This window comes from Sporisorium graminicola, chromosome SGRAM_22, assembly GCF_005498985.1.
Source record: "Sporisorium graminicola strain CBS 10092 chromosome SGRAM_22, whole genome shotgun sequence".
Classification (NCBI taxonomy): Eukaryota; Fungi; Basidiomycota; class Ustilaginomycetes; order Ustilaginales; family Ustilaginaceae; genus Sporisorium; species Sporisorium graminicola.
The window spans coordinates 108,848-128,457 of NC_043731.1; the positions used below are offsets into that span (position 1 = coordinate 108,848).

A 19,610-nucleotide genomic window follows, 5' to 3' on the forward strand; every position below is an offset into this window, starting at 1 on the left:
CAGTTTTGAGCTTTTCAGTGTTCTCCTCCCCTTGCCCTCTCCACCTCTCTCGTTCTTCTTGTTGATTGCTATCAAGAGGTTCACTTCCAGAACACGATTCCGTCCAAGATTCTCGAGGTTACGGCCTTATCGCGAACAGGTGTCTCAGCATGGAGTCTGTCTCTCTACCCTCAACGCTACCCTCGCCATTACAGCAGGTACATCTGGCACACTTTTCCAACCTCGATCCAGAAACACAATCTGCCGCTATTATCCGTCGAATCATCTCGGCCTCCCAACTTCCCACAACCACAACAGCTGAAGCCACCTTACAACAAGTACAGGGCGCCGATGCGGAGCGTGCAAAACTCGACTTTGCGTTTCTCGACCCAACCAAGCTGTGCTCGAAACAGCACGTGCTGAGCGCCGTGGCCCAAGCAGCCGTGGTGTGTGCAAGGAGCTGGGACGAAGACAAACAGGCGTTCAGAGAAGGAGAAGGGAGCATCGGCGGGATGAAGTCCAAGACTCCGCATTCAGAAATCATCTACATGCTCAACCCGGGCAACAACGTCGGCGAGTCGCTCAAGCGGTTCGGTTTGTCGCCCAAATCCACTTCGCTACTGCTAGTCAAGTTTTCGTCGCCCTCGGCAGATCCACAGGCCATCTTGCAGAGCATGATTGACCTCGTCTCGCCATCCAACCTGACCTCACCAGCAGCAGCAGCACCAGATACAATAGATATCGACCAAGCTATCCGCTACAACCATTACCTTTCGGCTCAGACAGACGCGGCGGCGGCGACAACAGTCACAGATTGGAAAGAGCTCAACAAGATCTACAAGCTTCAAATACCGTCCAACCTTCTCAGCGCGTCTGGAGACAAGGCGTGGCAGAGAGAATACGAGGAAATCATCTGCACCAGCGTCGCCATGAAGCTGATCGCCGCTTAGCAACATCTTGTCATCAAGCAGCAATAGACACGACATGACAAACCGGCGCCTCTTTTTGTGTGTGTGTTCTCTGCCGAAAGAAGCTTCTAATCAAGCTTGACGAGCTCTCAGCGCAGTCGGAATAAGATTCAACCGTTTGCATTGCCAAAAGAGAAGCAATATCAGGATGTGCGTGTTTCTCTAGCAAAGCTTACTCCTCGGCCTCGGCCTTTGCCTTTTTCAGTTGTGAAAGCTCGCGTTGTCGTCGGATGAAGCTGTGCGGTTGGGAAGTGCAATAAGATGAAGAATTGTCAGTTTGACCGTGTCTTGGTCGGAAAGCGATAAGCTCCTTGGTGTGGAAATGGAAGCTTACTCGTCGTATTGACACTTTTCGTATGTGTGGCTGTCGGGAGAGAGTAAGAGAGAGCGTGCAAAGAAGAGCATCAGTACTCAGCGCATACAGCAGCAAGATTCAGCTTGTCGGAAATCGTAGCTGGCAAGCGGGATGCCCCGGGTGGGCCGACCGAGTGTGGCTCGAACCTCGGAGAGGAGATGTTGCGACGGCTTTTGCTGCCTTCGTAGGGCGCGAGAGTATCGCAATGTTCGGGTGCATCCGACGGCTGGATACCGGCACTAGCTAGCTGTGATCCACCTGGGCAAATGACCGAAGAGCTACTCACCGTTCATCCTCGCACTTCCAGGGTGCATAGAGCGTCTGTTTCCTGCACTTGTTGAGCGGGATCAAGAGTCTGTCGCCAGGCATGCCAAGCAAGAAGCCATGTCAGCATTCAGTTCTTCCTTCCGACCTGCATCGTCGTCTTTCATCAACAGCCTGCTTCTGTCCCTCCCTCTGTTCCTCATTTCCCGTCATCTTTCGCGTCATGGCTGGTCGTACAGAAAAGGAAACGTACGCAGAGCATTGGTCGCGGTAACCGAGAGGAAGACGGGCGGCGTTGGCCTCTTCGACGGAAGCAGTATGTGTGTCGGCCATGTCGTCTTCTTCGTGTGTGCTGTGAAGCCGTGAGAGGTTGTGTGATGAGGGTTAGTTGGCACGTAAAGGTGTTGGGGAGAGAGCTGTGAGTGACAGTTGAAATTGGCGACCATCGAAAGGCATCTTCGCCGTCACGTGTAGCCTGAGATTTTCCGTACGTGAGGCTGAACAACCTGCCAAAACGAACCGTGCCACAGAAACGAGACTCTAACATTTGCAAATCAGGACCCCATGACGCACAACTGTGTTCGGAAAGAGCCGTCGGTGGATTTGGGAAGAAAGGCAGAAGCGCGAGAAGGCTTTTTGGTCGCTGTCTCTCCACACAGAGCGAGCGGCTCAAATCGGGCACTTCTCGCCGACAAGGATCCGCGTCTGTCTTCTGTCACCATCTACCACCTCCATCATCATCACCATTACCTCCTTCTTCACCTGCTTTCATCATCGTTCACTCGACAACCACGACACCAATGCTGCGAACACTCGTCCGAAGAGCTCACGTTCACAAGCCCGGGTTCCGCTTCCCCGACCGCAAGGCTCCCAAAGGTACACACTTCCACTCCTATCGCTGCTCCTCATCTTAAGCCCTCATTCGCTCACACCTTTCTTTTACCTTTCTCACACTACAACAGAAGCGCACACACCGCACCCTCATCCCGCAGCACCCTCCAACATCGCCTCGTCCTTCGACCACTTCCAGAAAGTCTTCGCCTCAGGCCCGCACTTCCACCCTGAAAAGCTCCAGCAGTCTTCTCCGTCACAATCGCAGTCGCAGCAGACAAGCGGCAGCGGCCTGCTCGGAAACGTGGATATGAACGACAGGGAGGTGGCCGAGGACGTGCATCTGTTGCCGGAGAGGTTCTGGCGTACACCGGCGCTCGCCTTCTCGGATGCAGAGATGGAAGCCATCATGGTGAGCTTTCTTTGCGCTGCACTGACACCACTCCGGAGAAAGGGCACCCTTTGCTGACCTACTTTTTCTTCGATTTGCGTTCACAGACCGGAGGCGCAAACTAGGCGCTCCCAAATCTTTCCTCACCACAGCTCTACGCCCACACACACACGCACACATTATATCGCAATACAACACGCATATTCGCATCGTATCACCTTGCACGATTGATCTCGATCGCCTGCTCGCTCAGGCTCTTCAACCGCCTCCTCAACCTCTCCAGCTCCGACCCTTTGCCCTTGCCCTTCTCGCCCTTTTCTCTCTCCTTCCCCTCCCACGTACACCGCCCCGTGGGGCTGATCATCTCGTTAACGGCCAGCCACACCTCCCACGCACCCGCGCCCAGCCTCCCGTCCTTTCCCCTACCCATCCGATGCTTTCTCCACAGCAGCCTGCGTACGTAGCGGATCGAATCGTGCCGCGCCAGTGTCTGCATGGTGGTCCACTCCCAGTGGTGCAGCTTGTGCAGCACCGCCGCGCGCTGTGCGCAGTGGTTGCCCGCGAAGAACGTGTATGTGGGACGATCGCGGTGGTCCTCGCCCTCCTCGCGCCACGTCTCGTTGTCGCTGCTTCGGTCGCTCTCCGTGTCGCTATCGCCGCTCGAATCGCTGCTCTCGGAATTCGAATCCGATTGCTCGTCGGATCTGTCCCCACGCTTCTTGAGTGGCGCCAGCGTCTCCTGGTTATACCGCTCGCCCGATAACGTCACCTTGAACTGCGCCCGTTGCGACTTGCGATGACAGGCCCCACATCCATTCTTCGCCAGCGTACCGTACTGATCCACTTCATCGCTGAAGAGCGCCTCGACGTCGATCTTGGGATACCGCGTCAGGTACCACTTGAACTGCCGACGCATCGTCACCGTACCCACGCTCTCCTCGATCGAACGTATGCGCGACTTAAGCGCTGCACGGTTGCGATCTAGGCGCTCGCGATCTGCTAGACTCAGCGCAGACCATGTGACCAGCACTCGTGCAGCTGCCCACTCGATCCAGTCGAGACACAGCTCGTCAAGGCCTTTGCGTGCTCCCGCTCCCCCTAGACCGTGTGCAGCGAGAATGGAAGAGGTGGAGGATGTGCCAGCTGCAGCAGCGTCCGCCGAGATGGGAATGAGGCGGATCCGACCGTCCGAATCACGTTCAAAGCTGCGCAGTCCCAAATGCGATGCAGTTTGCGGCTGTGATGGTTTCTTCTTGGTTGGAAATGCCGGCAGCTCGTCTTCTTCGGGCTGAAAGCCTTCGTCGTACTCGACTTGGTCATCGGCGACGATGAAATCTTCGCTCTCGTCGCTGCTGCTGCTGTCGTCAGAGCTGTCAGAGCTGCTCGTTCCACTGTCGCTTGAGACCGTGGTAGCTCGTCGGCCGTTGCCTAGTCGTCTGCGCTGCATGGAAACTTCCTCATCATCGGAACCTGAGTTGACGCTCTCCCCTCTTTCCTGTCGCGCCTTCTTGCGAGCCTGCGCAAACGCAGCCAGCTTGTTACGATATTCCTCTTTGTGCCTTGCTCCCGTCGAACGTGCAAATGCATTCTCGTTAAGCTCTGAACGAAGATTGTTGACATCGTCGCTCTTGGGTTTGCTCTTGGGATCCGTATCACTGTCTGCGCTCCGAGCATGCTTCTTGTTCTTACTCTGACCTTGAGCTGCCGACTCGCGTTCGTTTTCCTTTGCCCGTACCTTTTCCTTCCCGTTGTCCTCATCCCTATCTTTGTCCTTCCTTGGTTGCTCTTTCGTTGAAGTTGGTTTGTCGTTGCGGCTCGATGGAACCGTCATGGCAGGGAGGGGAGAAGACGACCTCGAGCGATGACTGGACGATCCTTGTGCAATCCTATTCCCATAGATCGGCGAAGTCTTAATCCTCGGTTGTTGCGAAGGCTGCGAGCGAGCGGGTGCTTCGTTGCGCAGCATATCCTCTTGATCGGATACGACCTCAAAAAACAGCGGCGCAGCATCCTCTCGCTCCACAGCGTTGCGAAGCGCAACATCACTGGAGCCCAGAAACATATCATCCAGGCCATCTTCATGAGACGACAGCAAATTTGTATGCGGAGATGCTTCCAGAAGTGACGCCGCTCGCGTGGCGCTTGGTGCTATGCTGTTGTTCTCGCTGTTTTTCTTGCTGCTGCTGCTACTCGCCTCTGCTGGCTGAGCTACTGAAACAGAAGATCCTGTGCGTGACTTGCGCTTCTTTGACTTTGCAGGCTGTGCCGAGCTAGCCTTTGCATTTCCAGCCCTCGGTCGCACCGCAACAAGATGCGAAGCCTGCCCATCCTCCCTAAGGTCCTGCTCAGCAAAATAAAACGGATCCGCACCCGCAGGTTGCTGGTCTACAAGCCACACCAGCGAATCCGTGTTCTCTTTCTGCTTGCCTTTCTCTCTCAATATCGTCTTATCCCTGGGTCTGACGAAGCCCAAGCCATCCTCTGTCGAGCCCGGGCGTGGCAGTTGTGGGATCTCAACCCAGCACTCCACCTGCGGCTGCTGCTCTCCATCCCAAACAGGTGACAGCCGCTCCTCTTCATCTCCAAGACCATCGTCGGTAGGTTCCGCCTTGACCGCTTTTGCGGATTCGTACTTTCTGGTGTTCTTCTTGGAAGGTGGTGCGGAGGAGGCGATGGACGCGGAACGAGTTCGACTGCGCGTCGAGCGGGAGGAAGAGGCAGCTGGTTTGGAAGGCGACGCAGCAGAAGAAGAGGCTTTCGATACCTTTTGCCTCTTCTTGGGCGGCATGCTTAGCAGCGAATGCCTCTGCTACGATGCCTCCAAGGCGGTCGACAGCTCGATAGCAAAAGACCGGACGAGTAGCATTGGTGTGTCAAGAGCAAAGGTTGGCCAAGAAGGAGGAAAGTGTCATGCATACCAAACACAGCCGAAGCGCTACAATTTCATATCCGTCTTCCGGGCTTATATCACTGCAACTTAACAATTGCTCGATTATTTTCCGACGCACAGACACCTCGACAAGGTGGAGCACCAGCCGGCGCTGTCCACCTTGACGTTCCTCTTGCTCCACCATCATCACCACCAGCCCAGCAGCGGCACACATACCCAATGGCGGCGCACTACCCGCTGGGTTCATCTTCCACCCCACCGCCTTATGCGGCTGCTGGTTCTTCTACTACAGGCACATGGACGCACCTCGGCCAAACACGGTCCCGAACACTCCTCTTCCTCTCATACCGAGACTCAGCTGGGCCCTCCTCCCGCACACGAACCAACGCAGGGGACGTCTACTTCCAAGCGCCTTACACCGACTCGTCCGATGACCCACTCAACTCCTCCTCACTAAATGCCGCCGCTTCGGGAGACGATGCCACGGAAGGCTTACTGTCCAGGCGCAGTCGAGAGGGCCACGTCGCACTTTCGATCTCGCCGGAGCTTCCGCCCAAATGGATGGACGTCTCGGACCAAGTCGACCAAATTCTGCTTTCGATTCGACCACGAATGGACCAGCTGTCGCGGATGCACGAGCGACACTTGCGGCCCGGGTTCGCGGATAAGTCGTCCGAGGAGAAGCAGATCGAGGCGCTGGTGCTCGACATCACCAAGGATTTCCGACGCTGCTCGCGACTCGTTGCGGGGCTGGCGTCGTACACACAGCATCTGATCCGCGAGTCGAAGCGGGCACAGCGCAGCGATGTGACGGTGCGCCAGATAGCGCTGGCACAGAACGTGCAGACCGCACTCGCAACCCGCGTGCAGGACCTCAGCGGCGCCTTCCGCAAACAACAGACCTTGTATCTCAAGCGCATGAAGGGCATGGAGGTGCGGGACCGCGACATCCGTGCCGCCCGCGGTCTAGCACCTCCCGTATCCGCAAAGGGCAAGGAGCCAGAACCCTCGTTCCGAGACAGCGAGCTTGCCGTACGCGAAGACATCGAACTCTCCCGTGCTTCGCTCCTCTCGTCCTCATCCCAATCCAACCTTCTCCTCCTCGAAGAGTCCAACGCCTCGCAGAACGATACTGAGATCGCACAGCGCTCGCGCGAGATCGACGAAATCGCCAAATCCATCCAGGAACTCGCAACACTCTTCACCGACCTCCAGAACCTCGTCATCGACCAGGGCACCATGCTCGACCGCATCGACTACAACGTAGAGCTCATGGGCAGGGAAATGCAGGGCGCCGTACAGGAGTTGCAGACCGCCACGCGCTATCAGCGACGCAGTGGGCGGCGCCAGTGTATCTTGTTCTTGTGCTTGCTCATCGCCGTGTTGGTGGCGCTCATTGTCATCAAGCCGTTTTGGAGGGGGTTTGCGTAAAAGCTCCTCGCCCGCAAAACAACCGCAGTCGTTGGATCAATGACATACGCTCTCTCCTCTCTGCAATACCATTCGCACACGCTCATTTGCATTCCAGCCCAACATGTTCATCTTCACAGAGTGTGTTCCGATTTCAGCGTGTCCAAAAGCAGGACCCCTTTGAGTTACAATCGCTACACGTCCTTCGGCGACTCGGCGCGATCGGCAGCCACCACGTCCGCGGCCTCGTGCGCCTCCTCGTCCGCATGCGCATCAAACTTGGCCGCCTGACTCGGCTCGGTCGCCACCTTCCCCGCCGCAGCGCTCTCCGCAGCGACGTCCTTGACCACCTCGGCGGTGCCCGCGAGCATCACCTGTTCGATCTGCTGCTGGTCCAATCCGGCCGGATCAGCGGCTTTGCCCTGTGCCACAGGATCAGCCCCACCCTCGCTCTTGCCGAGCACTTTGCCTTTGACGTAGTCGACCTCGTGCTGTAGGCCGTCCTTGAGATGTTTGACCACCTCCGCGGCGGAGGACTGCATGGCTCGGAGGGGTACGTGCTCGAATGCATGGCGTCCCGGTTCCGCCGCCCCGCTGTCCTGTGTCCCGTTAACGCTGCCGTGTGCCGCGACCGGTTGCGCCTTGTTCTTTTCCATCGCCCACTCGAGCGTCTGGACGCTCGGCGGGATCTTCTGGAACTCTGCCAAATCCGTTGGGAACTCTGCGCAGTTGAAGTCCCACCCTTTCCTCCACCTCGCCTTCTCGCACGCTGCCAACGTCCAATCCCCTCCATACGTCAACGGAGTATACCTTACAAACCCAGCCAGCACCACCACGGCCACCAACACACCCGCAACCAACCTGAACCTCGGCCTCAACGTCGACGTCGAGAAATCGAACACCACCGCCAGGATGAGAATCGAAAAGTACAGCGCGGGCAAATAGTGGTGCAAGAACAGCTGTCGGTTCATCAAGAAGAAGGGCAGGTAGTGCAGAATCCACCCGAGCGCGAGGAAGCCACACGTCTGGTCGTAGAAGCGCACCCTGCTGTCCTTCAGGTCGCCATACCCGCGCTGGGCACGCAGCATGAGCAACCCCCTCGCACCCAGGTAGGCCAAGATGGCCAAGAACGCACCCCACCACACGATCGGATTGCCGATCAGATAGATCTGCCTGTGGTCCTTGGTCCAAAAGTTGATGCCGCGCTTGAGCATTGGCCAGGTCTGCGGGCGCGAGTCGTACGCATGCCTATCGGTCAGGCCAGCGTTGGTCTCCCACATGACCTGCTGCAACTCCCAGAAGCGATCCAAGAAGCTCGGACGGCGGTAGTTCACCATCTCCACGCGCGTCTTGGCATCCGTGGGACTGACAAGCAACGGATGTGTGTTCGTCTCGACGTACCACAGCGAATTCGGCATGGTCGGGTTCTTGTTGCACGTCACCTCCTGCTGCCCAAAGCCCCAATCGGGCAGCGTGACCTTGTGCGAGAACAGATAGCAGCCCGTCAACGTGTGTCGCAGCCGGAAGTGCGTCCTGAGCGCGCGAACACGCGTCGACGAAGCACGATCCGTCTTGTCGCCCTCGACGATCTCGACGTGGAAGTTGTCGTTGGCGTCTCCGCCAAAACCTTCGAAGCCGTATGCAGTGACCTCGTTCTGGTAGTCGCTCTCCGTAACGGGTGGGCGGTTGGTGTCGTGACTGTGCAGCCGCTTGTCGGTGCTCTTGTGGATCAGTCGGATCTCCATACCGTGCGTCAAGTACCGAATAGGATCCTGGTGGAAGCGGGTTACCTCGTCCTCCGGTCGAAGAGGATGGCCCTTGTCATCCAACTTGGCCGCGGGATCCTCCGGACCAGGCGCTTTGACGATCAGCCAATCATTGTTTTCATCCGCGTGCGGGTAGAGCGTGATCTGCTGCTGCTGACTGCCGGCCGGGTACGTGGCAACGTGAGAGTGCAAATAGCCGCCCTGCGTGTTGAGATGCTTGATAGCGACGGTGGAGCCCAGCGCGACGTCGGCATAGGTGTCGGCCATGCCGTGTCCGTGCAGCGTGTGCTGGAAAGCGCTGCTCATGAAAGGATCGCCTTCGCCACTGCGATGAAGCAGGCCTAGATGGATGGCGAACGTCAAGAGGTAAACAAGGATGGGCAAGCCAATGAGGCAAATAGCACGCGCGCAAAAGTGACGCACAAGCGTCCGCACAGGCTGGCGAACATCACCGAGATGCTCCCACAGCTGAGCGATGACCGAGACGCCGATTGTGGCAATGGTGAAGAGACCGACCCACTTGGAACTGACCACGGCACCCAGGCTGAGACCCGTGAGCGAAAGCAGCGCCCACCAGCGCAGCGAGAAAGGTGTACGCTTCTCCTCGTTGCAGAAAGCGACCCAAAAATAGACGGTGAGCGCGGTGAAGAAAACGAGGATCGAGTCGAGAAGGATAAGACGGCTCTGGGTGATAAGGGCATTGTCGAACAGAACGAAAAAGGCACCGAGCGTCGCGGTTGAAGCTCGTAGCGACAGCCCACGCAGCGTGAGGTAGGCAAGAGGCACAGTGGCCACACCCAAGAGCGCATTGAGACCACGCATCATGACATACGGCACAGGCGTGTCCTTGCCATGAAGATACTCGCGGCCAATGTCCTTGAAATCGAAATCGCCGTTAAAGCCACCGAGCCAAGCAGCGAGTGTGATGAGCAGTTTGGCCAGAGGAGGATGCACGTCCATGAAGAATCGACCCTGGATGTACTTGGCAGCAAAGCCGCCAAAGTGGACCTCGTCAAAGACGACACTCGAGGGCTGGCCCAGTTTGCGCATGCGGACAAGTAGCGCAAGGACGACGAGAGCGGCGATGATGCGGTGCTCGCGTTTGGAGACTATACTGGTGGCGGCTGCAGATGCACCAGGTTGGGCACCGATGCCTAGACCGAGGCCGGTGCTGTGTGACGATGGGTTTGAGGAGGATGGGGTGTAAAGCTTTCCGGTCTTGTCCCGAATGGTGTCGCTGGTGGAGTCAAGCGAAGAGCCAGCACTGTAGAGGGATGGCTTTTCGTCGTGATGTTGCCTGGAGCGCATGCTGCCAGAGGTTTGGCCGAGCGAGGCCATCTCAAAAGACGGCTCAAAGCTGAGCTAATTGGTGTCGGTCAAGAACAGGAACGAGGATCGCAGCAGGTAGAGCAGGTGATGACAGTGTAGATTGTCGGTTTCGGTGCTGCCGAATCGAGTTGAGCTCTGAACGTTCCAGCGTTCGATGAGAGCTTGAAGAGCAAGAAAAGAAGGAATGACCGACTGCGATTAGACAGGAAGTGGTGAAAGAAAAGCAAGGAAAGGGAGGAAAGCGTGCTCGCTCGGCTGTTCCGAACGGGTCGAAGAGTGGCCGATTCCAAAGTGTTGCTGTTCTCATTCGGCTTGGCTGTTGGCGCGTGCGGTTGCAGTGACGTTCAAGCCTGAGAAGAAGAAAAAGCACTGCCCGTTTCCTGGCAGAAGCACGACGACCGCGTGTTCGGTCCTTCCGCTTGGCTTTGATGCCAGCCAGACAGATTTTTTCATTAGTGTTACGCCGAGAGGAAGTCTGATGATTGATTATTATTAATAAAACCCCACCTCGCTGTTTGTAGATCCTGCTCAAGACACACGAGCCGGTGTAAGTCACTGAGCTTCGTATCAAGGATCCCCACCTTGGCTATCGTGATCATCACAGCTCCGCTCATTGCGTAAGAGACACCAAAGTAGGTCGGGATGCACAGTCAGCAGTCGTTTTTCTGTGCTCTCGCTGACGACGATGGCGCATGTTTGATGCCGCTCGCTGTCTTCGGTCAACAAAGAGCAGCAGCCGTAAGAGAGAGAGAGGGAGAGAGAGAGCCCAGACAAGCAAGGCCAGCCTCGTGAAATTTCAAGGGCAGCTGTTGACGGAGCTGCAATCATCATAAAACGAGGCGTTGCTGGCTGTACGGCGTCATCTGCTCCTCTCTGATTCAACTCGGCTATGGCAGCACACGATCGCATATTTGAATTTCACCGTGCGTTGTTGCTGTCGCTGTATGCTGTTGTTGTGGTTGTTGTTTTGTGGCTGCGTTCCCAAGGTCTCACTGCTGCTCTGTGCTGTTGGCAAAAAGATGTCGCCGCTGAGCATGTGAAATGCAGGCGAAGGATGCACGTCTCTCGCAGCACACTTTTGGAGCAAAGACGCCTCGTGGTTATGCCTTGACCAGATTGTGACCCACTTTTTCATATCACTCGTCGGCGATTGCTTTCTTGCTTCTCCTCCCCCACCTAGCTCCCCCCGTCTGTAGCTTGCTGGGGAACACTCGACACCCTATCCAATTATTGAGCATGTCGAGCTCCTCATACCAGCGCTCCTCACGCGCAGAGGCTTCATCCTCATCCACTGCTTCCGGCAGCAACGGCGGTGCTGTTTCGAGTTCAAAGTCACCGCGCAGCGAAGGGCTTCTCATCGACGGCAACCTCGTCAACCACGATACAGCCGCTGTCACCGCTCTGTCCGACTTCCTCCGCGCCTCCACCAACGAGCCCATCAGCCGGCCCTCATCAGCAGCAAGCATGCGCATTCGCGTCGACAAACCCACCGCTGAAGCCATCAGTGGTCGCGCTCTCTACACACACGTCCCCACTGGCTTTGAAGAGGATCCGCTCTTGCATCCCTACGACTCGGACGAGAACCTGACCACCGAAGGGCGTTCTTCTTCCGGCAAGCGGAGCGCATTTGGCAATGGCAATGGCAACGGCAAGGCACCACGAGCTCGCCGTCGCTCGACACATGACAGCATCGCCACGACGTTTGCACGCAGAGGAGGCGCACCACCGTACTCCAGACCGACGCTCTACTCTCGCGCCCGACTTTTTGTTACACAAACCACTGCCAATGCGCTCTCGTCCGGCTTTTTGGTGCTCGTCATCATCTGGGCGCTCTCTGTCCGTCTTCTCGCCGCCATCCCCAAATTCTTCGCTCCCACCGTCAAGGAGCAAAAGGAATGGGACGACCCAAAACGATGGCGCAAGGAAAAACTCGTCAAGGACGTCCGCTACTACGCTGCCAGCTGCGGTTTCGAGATCATCAACGAAACCGTCGAGACGCAGGACGGCTACTACCTGCGTATGAACCGAATCATTGATCCACAGACCACACATAAACGCCACTCCGACGGGAAAGGCGGCTTCCCTGTACTCATCATGCACGGGCTATTCCAGTCGAGCGGATCGTTTGTGACGTCCGAGGAGCGATCGCTCGCGTTCTGGTTGGCGCGCCATGGAGGATACCAGGTGTTCCTGGGCAACAACCGCGGTGTATTTGATATGGGTCATCGAACCTACAGTCGCAGCGACCCGCGCTTTTGGGACTACAACATCCGCGAACTCGCTATCTACGACCTGCCTGCCATGATCGACTACATCTGCAAAGACACGGGTTACGACCGCATCGCATACATTGGTCACTCGCAGGGTAACGGGACCATGTTTATCTCGCTCTCCAAGGGCATGGTGCCAGAGTTGGGCCAGAAACTGAGCTACTTTGGCGCGCTCGCACCCGCCGTGTATGCCGGGCCGCTAACCTCGTGCTTTCCGTTCACTTCGCTGGGGCAGCTTGAGTGGGCCAAGTGGAAGCGTTTCTTTGGCGTGTTGGACTTTATCCCGCTCATGAAGATTTCGTACGATTGGACACCGGCGTATCCCTACGCGCTGCTGGGCTATCAGATGTTCGCCTTTCTCTTTGCGTGGACCGATGCCAACTGGCTGCTCCGACGAAAAGCAAAGATGTTCCGCTTCACGCCGCAACCGGTCTCGTCGGCGAGCATCTACTGGTGGGCGGGCAAGGACGGGTTTGCGTCCCGAGGATGCGTCTTGGATCCCGCCCTCGACCAGTGGTGGGACGAGAACTTCCCCCCTCTCTCGATCTTCAGCGGGGGCATGGACTTCCTGGTGCTGACAGACCCGCTGATCGAGCGGTTGGAGCAGCGCGAGAAGTGCGTCAAGCTGCTGAGATTCAAGCGACAGGACGAGGCCGAGCACTGCGATCACTTCTGGGCGGCCGACGCGGTTGAATGGTGCTTTAGGGATATTCTGGAGGATATTGAAAGCACCAGGCCGAGGTATCCCGAGGAGCTGGAGGAGGAAGAGCATGGAGCAAAGAACAAGGGAGATGCCGGGGCGAGCGGAGAATTGGTCGACGTCCAGTCTTGAGCTGCAGGGAGGAAAGCACATAGATACACGGTTCACGAAATGCATGCAAAGACCTTTATTTTTTCCATCTCAGAGCTCAGAGGCTTGGATGCTGTGCGCATGCTGCTAGATGAATTGTAGATTAGTATGTACTTGAGATTGCGGGCAACTGCACCAGCGCTGCGTAACGTTAATCAGAATCGCTGTCGCTGTCGCTATCCGACTCATCGTCGTCCTGTTCCACGTCGTCATCGGTACCGCTCTCGTCGTCGCTCACCTCACCCTCGGCGTCTCTGCTAGGCTTAACCTTCTGCCCCTTCATCAAGGCCATCTGACCGGCCAAGCTGTCCTCCTCGGGCTCGCTGATCTCGTCCTCCAGATCGTCGGCCTCCAACACGCTGGCATCCTCGACCTTCAGCTTGACCATGCGCGAGGCATCCGAGCCGAGGAAGCTGTCCGACTTGAGGATGGCCTGGAATGTGTACAGTCCTGCCTGGGGCGGTGCCTGGAACTGCACCGAGTAGGTGCGCACCTGGTCGGCGCCGATATCCGAGACCTTGGTGGGCTGGACAATGACGCGGTCGAGCTTCTGGTCGCCGATCATGACCCACCAGGACGGCTTGCGTTCGTCCCAGAAGTACGGCGCGCGGGCGAATCCGATCGGCTGCTTGCCGTCGTCCTTGTCATCCGTGCTGGGCGATTTGCCCCTCTTGCTGTTGTCCGTAGAAGCCTCGTCCTCGTCCGGTCGCACACTGCTTTCCTCATCCATCCTCTTGGCATCCAGCCTCCTTCCATCCCGGAGCAGAGAACCGTCCTTCTTGGGGGGCAGCAGTCTGAGCTTGACGACAAACTGCACAATCGCACCCGTCGTCACCAGCCGCTCGCCGGAAACCTTGAAAAAGGCATCGACCAGCTCCACCCGCGGCCACGTGCTCGTCACACTGACCATCTGCTCGTACTCCTTAGCACCCACGCCAGCCCCAGTCAGCACCGCTTTCCGTTCAGCGTCAGGGATCTTCCAGAACCCCTGTACACCCAGCTTGGCCAAGCTGTTGGATTCCTGCAACTTCTTGACCAGCTCTGGCGTCATGTGGGGCAACTGGAGCAGTTCGGCTGTCGACAAGTCTTGCACCGGTACAGCCTGGACCATGCACTGGGTGAACTGCATGAGGAGCAGCGTGGTCTCGAGCCAGTTGTGCGCCAAGCTAATGGACATCAAGCCGTTGATGAGCTGCACCGCCTTGGCGGCGTAACGCAGCTTGTCCTGCTCGATGCGCTTGTTGCCGCTGTCGATGCGCAGCGTGTGGGCATACAGCATCAGCAGCGCTTTGCGAATCGAGGCGTTCTTGAACGAGTCGATGAGATGCCACTCGGGTCCAAATTCGTTGAGCTTCTTTCGGATCTGTGTTTCGAGTTTGGCGAGCGTCGCATCGTCGCGGTACTTAGGGCCGAGCTTGTCGAGTTTGGGATCACTGAATTCGTCCGAGATGGCAAGGAGCGCAAAGATGCGCGAGGCGTTGGTGTCGTCGCGCAGATGCTGGAAGTAGGTCTGTGCGGTCGGGTTGACGATGCCGTCCTTGGTCTTGGAGCGAGAACCGTACCACCACCGAGCGACGAGGAAGGGCAAGCCCACACCGAGGACAACGGCGTACATGCCCAGCACATAGATGTTGTTCTGGCTCTCGATCACCCAGCGAGGCAGCGCGATACCCATCGACATTTCCTGCTTGCCATCTGGGTGGCCGTATAGCTCAAAGTTCTTGCGAATCGTCTCATCGGTGAGAGCCTTGTACGCCTTGGTGAGCTCGATGTAGTGGCCCTCGGCCTCTTCTTTCGTCTGTCCCTCGCCAAGGACGAGCTTGTCTGGGTGGAACTTGACGGAAAGACGCTTATAGTGCTTCTTGATCTCCTTCTCGGTGGCTGAAGCAGCGAGGCCGAGGATCTGGAAAGGGTCGTAGACGGTATGAGACGAATTGGACGCGGTGTTGAGGATGGTCTGGAAGAGGTAGGCGACGATGCCCCAGCCAGCAAGCACAAAGACGGCCTTGGGGCTGATCTGTGGGTTGAGCAACGAGCGCTTCCTTGCTGAACGAATCAGATCAATCTTTTGTCCACGAGCGTCCCACGAACCCTTTTTGGATGAACGGGTGCGCGACGGTGCGAGGAGAGAGTAGGTGAGGGGTACGAGAACGAGGAGAAGAAAGGTGAGGACAAAGGTGAGGAACTGACCTCCCTCCTCGTCGTACTTGTATTCGGCCATGGTGTCGAAGGAGAAGCTGGAGAGCTCTCAAACCAGTCCCGCTAGTTTGCTGCGCAGCGCTGATGGTGTTGATGGGCGTTGTTGGTGGTAAGGAGGAGAAGGCGATGATGAGCCGTGCACTTCTGAGAATGCGTTTCCAATTCTTGCTGCGCTGTGCGTTTCTGCCTGGTGTTGCTACGCGCGACTGACATTCTTGACAGGGAATGGCAGGATTGGTGAGCTGGAAGGCAAGCCTCCAATTTGTATTCTCCAATACCAATTTCTTCCAATTTGTAGCACAGCTTTATTCCACTTTTTAAAGTATGAAATGTCTACATCGGGACTTTCTAAATCGACATAAATCGGCGATCTTTTTGTTTCTGAATGTTACGTTGTGTATTTCGCCGCGTAAGCTGGCTGACGCGTCGTGGCGAGTTCTTTTTTGCAGCGTGTGTGAGATCAACACACTGACCGACACTTTTGGCAGAAGCTGTCGACACGCTCACCAACTCTCTCGTCCGCCACGACCACCACCATCCTTCTCTCACTTCGTTTCATCCAGTCCCTGTGGCACAGATAACCGCAGCCAGGTATTGGTATCCATCAGTAGCTGCTCTGATCAATGTGCGTTGTTCTTGCCGCCCTCGCAACCTCCACATCGCCACAATGAGCTGCAACACCGCCAACGAGGACCACGACAATCGCGATCCTGGCTCCTCTTCCGCCGCCACTGGCTTGTCGGCCGTCGATGGAGACGCCATCAGCTTGTACGAGTACATCATCCGTGATAAAGTATGGGGCGCCAACCTCGATCCACCCGAGTCTGCTAAGAATGTCATCAAGCCGTGGCATGACCGTCTCTCGGCTGAGCCCTCCACACAGTCCAACGTTGACGATCAGCTCGCCATCACCGTCCCCTTCACCTGTCCGGTACGCTTGAAGTCCATCCTAATCAACACAGGCACGGGCGACTTTGCTCCTACACGCTGCCGAGCCTTTGTCAACCGTCCTGATGGCATCGACTTTGAAGACGTCGAGCTGGCCACATCCGACGGCCATCCCGCCGAGCTCTCGCCCCTCGCCAGTGCGGCCACGCTCGGCAACGTCGGCAGCGGCAAAGCACAAGCTGATTTCGCTCTTTTGCGAGGCCAGCAAGGCGTTGTCGAGTATCCCGTCAGCGTAGCACGCTTCTCTCATACCAACAGCATCACCATCATCTTGTCCCATTCCAACGCGACCACCCTTTCCCGTTTCTTTTACCTGGGCTTCAGGGGTACCGCCCTTATTCTCAAGAGCGAGCCTGGCGAGAGACTCAACATTGGTGCTGCCAACTCCGCCGACCGCCCTGTTGATGGTTTGCGTGAAAAGCGTGCGGCGAACCAGGGCCTTGCAGGAGGCAGCAACTCAAGATCTCGCACATCTTCTCCGCGTTACATTGTCGCCGACCCGGCAGCCGCGCAACGTATTGCTCAGATCGCAGAGGACGCCAACACGACACCTAGAAGATCGCCCAGGAGGAATCGCACCTCGATGAACACCGCGTCGACAACAAACGATGAGATCGACTCCCCAACAACCACGCCGACGCGCAAACGCACAGCAAGGCCGTCTCAGGCTGGTGATGCTGACCAAGATGACACCGAAACCACACCTCGTGCTAATCGCAGCCCAGCAAAGACGCGAACCCCGCACACAGCCCCTCCTGTCCGCGAACGTCCTTCTATTGCGGGTACCTCAGGCGCGCACTCTTCACACAGTGGCAGAGATGGGTCGCAGCCAGGTGCAAACGCTGCGGCTTCGAGTTCCAGCGATCCCACTCGCCGCAGATCCCTTTCGCAGCCTCCGCCTAACGACGTCTTGCTTCGCCAACTGCACTCTAGCTCCTTGACGCCTTCTGCCAAGTATGCAGCTGCACAACGCCAAGCACGAACACCGTCTCAAACTACGGTTGCTCTCACCACCACTCCGGGACGACGCATTCTTGGCACACCGCACCGCACCGTTCCTGGTGCCGAAGCTTCCGTCGGCGCGTCATCATCCCAAACTCAGCAGCAAGGCATGCACACTCCCGCCACGGACAAACGACGCAAGCGCAACGATGCGCTCTTAGCCAGTGCGCAGCGCTCACGAGAGAGGAGGTCCGCCTCCCGCAAAAGCCTTCTCTGGGGCGGCGTGGGCGGATGGGCTGGTGGACGGGAAGAGTCGCCCATGGATCTGCTGCGACGTCTTGCTCGTGCTCCTGGCTTTGTCGCCCCGCCCACGCCCTCTGAAGACTCGATTGCCATGCCACCTCCTGCCGCTGCGGGTCGTCTAGGCCGATCCAGCAACGCGAGCTCCGCCGCCGATGCCTCCAGCTCGCGTACACGAGCCAGAGACAGCGCCGCCAGCACCTCGGGGCGCTCCTCTCTCAGCCGTGCCACCATGCTCGTGCCCGGTGAATCCGTGCCTGGCGACTTGACGCGCGACAGCAACGTCAGCGACTCGCTCGATGTCGACGAATCTCTCGCCTCTGCTACTGACAGTCTGGATGACCGATCGCGCTCGCGCCTTTCGGATATGGGTATTCCGCGTCGAGCATCCGGTGTTGGCATGGTCCGAGGAGGCATCTTTGCTGCCATGGCCGACCGACCGAAGACGTCACGCATCTCGACTGGGTCGCGTGTATCTTTCGCCGCCGACCAACCCTCGCCAGCGTCGATGCGATTCGACGACATGTCCAGCCGCAGGGAAGACGAACTCGAGCGCAGTCTCCAGCAGTATGGCGGTACGGAGAGCTTCATCTCTGCTTCCGGCATTGGTCTCGCCACTGCCAAAGCGATTCGCAGGCTCGACGATCTGACACGTCAAAGCTTTTTCAGTGAAGATGGTGAATTGCAGTACGATGAGGAGGACGAGGAAGATGAGGAAGCGGACGAATCAGCTCTGGAGGCAAGGAGGAGGAAGAGTCTCGGGCGGTCCATGTCGGAGCCGCTCGATGGAGAGGCTGATGGCTCTGTGCTGTTCTTTGGTGAAGACGACGATGATGTGCCGCAGATGGAGAGTGAAGAGGAGGAGCAAGTATCGGACAGCCTCGCCGTCGATGCACCGGACGACGACTCGGACGGTCTAGCTCGACGACGGGCTGCCGACGACTCGACATCGCGCGACTTGATGGATGCATCTCGTGGATCCATCACAGGCGGAGACGACGACGGCGGTGCTGCAGACGACAGCCGAGCCTCGAGGGTCTCGTTTGCAGAGCAGGACGAGGTGTCGTTCCAGGTCGACGACGCCTACTCGTCCGACGACGGCGGGGTCGAATACGGACTTTCCGTGCGCGATGAGGACGACGCCGACGACGACTCGGACGCGGATCAGCGCGATGCCTCTGCTCGCCGCCTCGACCTGCTCGACCCCAAAGACCTCAATGCACTGCTCAAGCGGCGCATTGTCAAGAAGCGCAAAGCGCGCGTATCGCCCCATACGGGCGAGCCAGTACCACCACTACCCGCCTCCACCATGCGCGACATCTTCTCCTCGTTCCTCACGCCCTCCTCTTCCGCCTCCTCCACCTCGCTGCTCTCATCTTCCGGCGCTGCCTCAACCAGCAAAAAGGCGAAATTCGACAGCACAGTCCTGGACGAACTCGACGCGGCGGCACACGACTTTTTCGCCGACTTTGCCTCGAACTTGCTCGGCCAGGCAAAGACGCGTACCGCTCGGCGCGCTGCTGAGGCGGGCATTACGATCAGCGAGGCGGATGTCGTGGCGGTGTTGAAGCGCCAAGGCAGGGTGACTCCAAGGCATGATGCGAGCAGTCTGGCGCACAGGTTGCTGCCGAGGGAGCTGACCGATCAGATGGAGCTCAGCCGGTGGGCCAAGGTGGGGACGGTGCAGACGACGTTGAGTGGGATGTTGGGCGGTGGAGGTGGGGGGAAGAAAAGAGGGAAGAGGGCAGATGCGTCGGTGGCTGATACGACCGCTGCTAGTAGTGTTATGCTAGACGATGACGATGAGTCGATGTAGTGAGAATGTTGATTCACAGTCGGAACAACGGCATCGGTGACTTTTTGATACCCTCCTCATTTACTCAACTGTTTGTGTGCGTGCGACTGGTGGTCTTTGCTC

The 19,610-nt window shown here is 57.6% G+C and overlaps 9 protein-coding genes across 9 annotated transcripts; 5 read left to right on the top strand and 4 right to left on the bottom strand.

Annotated features, from left to right (window-relative positions):
- Positions 1-149: 149 nt before the first annotated feature.
- EX895_003655 (uncharacterized protein) lies at positions 150-929 on the top strand (the record flags this gene model as incomplete). The annotated part of the gene is made up of 1 exon (XM_029884253.1): positions 150-929. The coding sequence occupies one exon, from the start codon at positions 150-152 to the stop codon at positions 927-929; it is 780 nt and encodes a 259-aa protein (XP_029738963.1).
- A 190-nt stretch (positions 930-1,119) lies between these two features.
- Positions 1,120-1,899, bottom strand: EX895_003656 (uncharacterized protein; the record flags this gene model as incomplete). The annotated part of the gene is made up of 4 exons (XM_029884254.1): positions 1,120-1,183; positions 1,282-1,311; positions 1,589-1,657; positions 1,820-1,899. 4 exons carry the CDS (start codon positions 1,897-1,899, stop codon positions 1,120-1,122), a joined length of 243 nt encoding a protein of 80 aa, XP_029738964.1.
- A 467-nt stretch (positions 1,900-2,366) lies between these two features.
- EX895_003657 (uncharacterized protein) lies at positions 2,367-2,913 on the top strand (the record flags this gene model as incomplete). Its single annotated transcript, XM_029884255.1, has 3 exons — positions 2,367-2,442; positions 2,529-2,809; positions 2,896-2,913. 3 exons carry the CDS (start codon positions 2,367-2,369, stop codon positions 2,911-2,913), a joined length of 375 nt encoding a protein of 124 aa, XP_029738965.1.
- An 89-nt stretch (positions 2,914-3,002) lies between these two features.
- EX895_003658 (uncharacterized protein) lies at positions 3,003-5,576 on the bottom strand (the record flags this gene model as incomplete). The annotated part of the gene is made up of 1 exon (XM_029884256.1): positions 3,003-5,576. One exon carries the CDS (start codon positions 5,574-5,576, stop codon positions 3,003-3,005), a length of 2,574 nt encoding a protein of 857 aa, XP_029738966.1.
- A 321-nt stretch (positions 5,577-5,897) lies between these two features.
- On the top strand, positions 5,898-7,109 carry EX895_003659 (uncharacterized protein; the record flags this gene model as incomplete). Its single annotated transcript, XM_029884257.1, has 1 exon — positions 5,898-7,109. The coding sequence occupies one exon, from the start codon at positions 5,898-5,900 to the stop codon at positions 7,107-7,109; it is 1,212 nt and encodes a 403-aa protein (XP_029738967.1).
- Positions 7,110-7,282: 173 nt separating this feature from the next.
- On the bottom strand, positions 7,283-10,162 carry EX895_003660 (uncharacterized protein; the record flags this gene model as incomplete). Its single annotated transcript, XM_029884258.1, has 1 exon — positions 7,283-10,162. One exon carries the CDS (start codon positions 10,160-10,162, stop codon positions 7,283-7,285), a length of 2,880 nt encoding a protein of 959 aa, XP_029738968.1.
- Positions 10,163-11,419: 1,257 nt separating this feature from the next.
- EX895_003661 (uncharacterized protein) lies at positions 11,420-13,285 on the top strand (the record flags this gene model as incomplete). The annotated part of the gene is made up of 1 exon (XM_029884259.1): positions 11,420-13,285. One exon carries the CDS (start codon positions 11,420-11,422, stop codon positions 13,283-13,285), a length of 1,866 nt encoding a protein of 621 aa, XP_029738969.1.
- Positions 13,286-13,454: 169 nt separating this feature from the next.
- EX895_003662 (uncharacterized protein) lies at positions 13,455-15,524 on the bottom strand (the record flags this gene model as incomplete). The annotated part of the gene is made up of 1 exon (XM_029884260.1): positions 13,455-15,524. The coding sequence occupies one exon, from the start codon at positions 15,522-15,524 to the stop codon at positions 13,455-13,457; it is 2,070 nt and encodes a 689-aa protein (XP_029738970.1).
- Positions 15,525-16,169: 645 nt separating this feature from the next.
- On the top strand, positions 16,170-19,508 carry EX895_003663 (uncharacterized protein; the record flags this gene model as incomplete). The annotated part of the gene is made up of 1 exon (XM_029884261.1): positions 16,170-19,508. The coding sequence occupies one exon, from the start codon at positions 16,170-16,172 to the stop codon at positions 19,506-19,508; it is 3,339 nt and encodes a 1,112-aa protein (XP_029738971.1).
- Between the last annotated feature and the right edge of the window lie 102 nt (positions 19,509-19,610).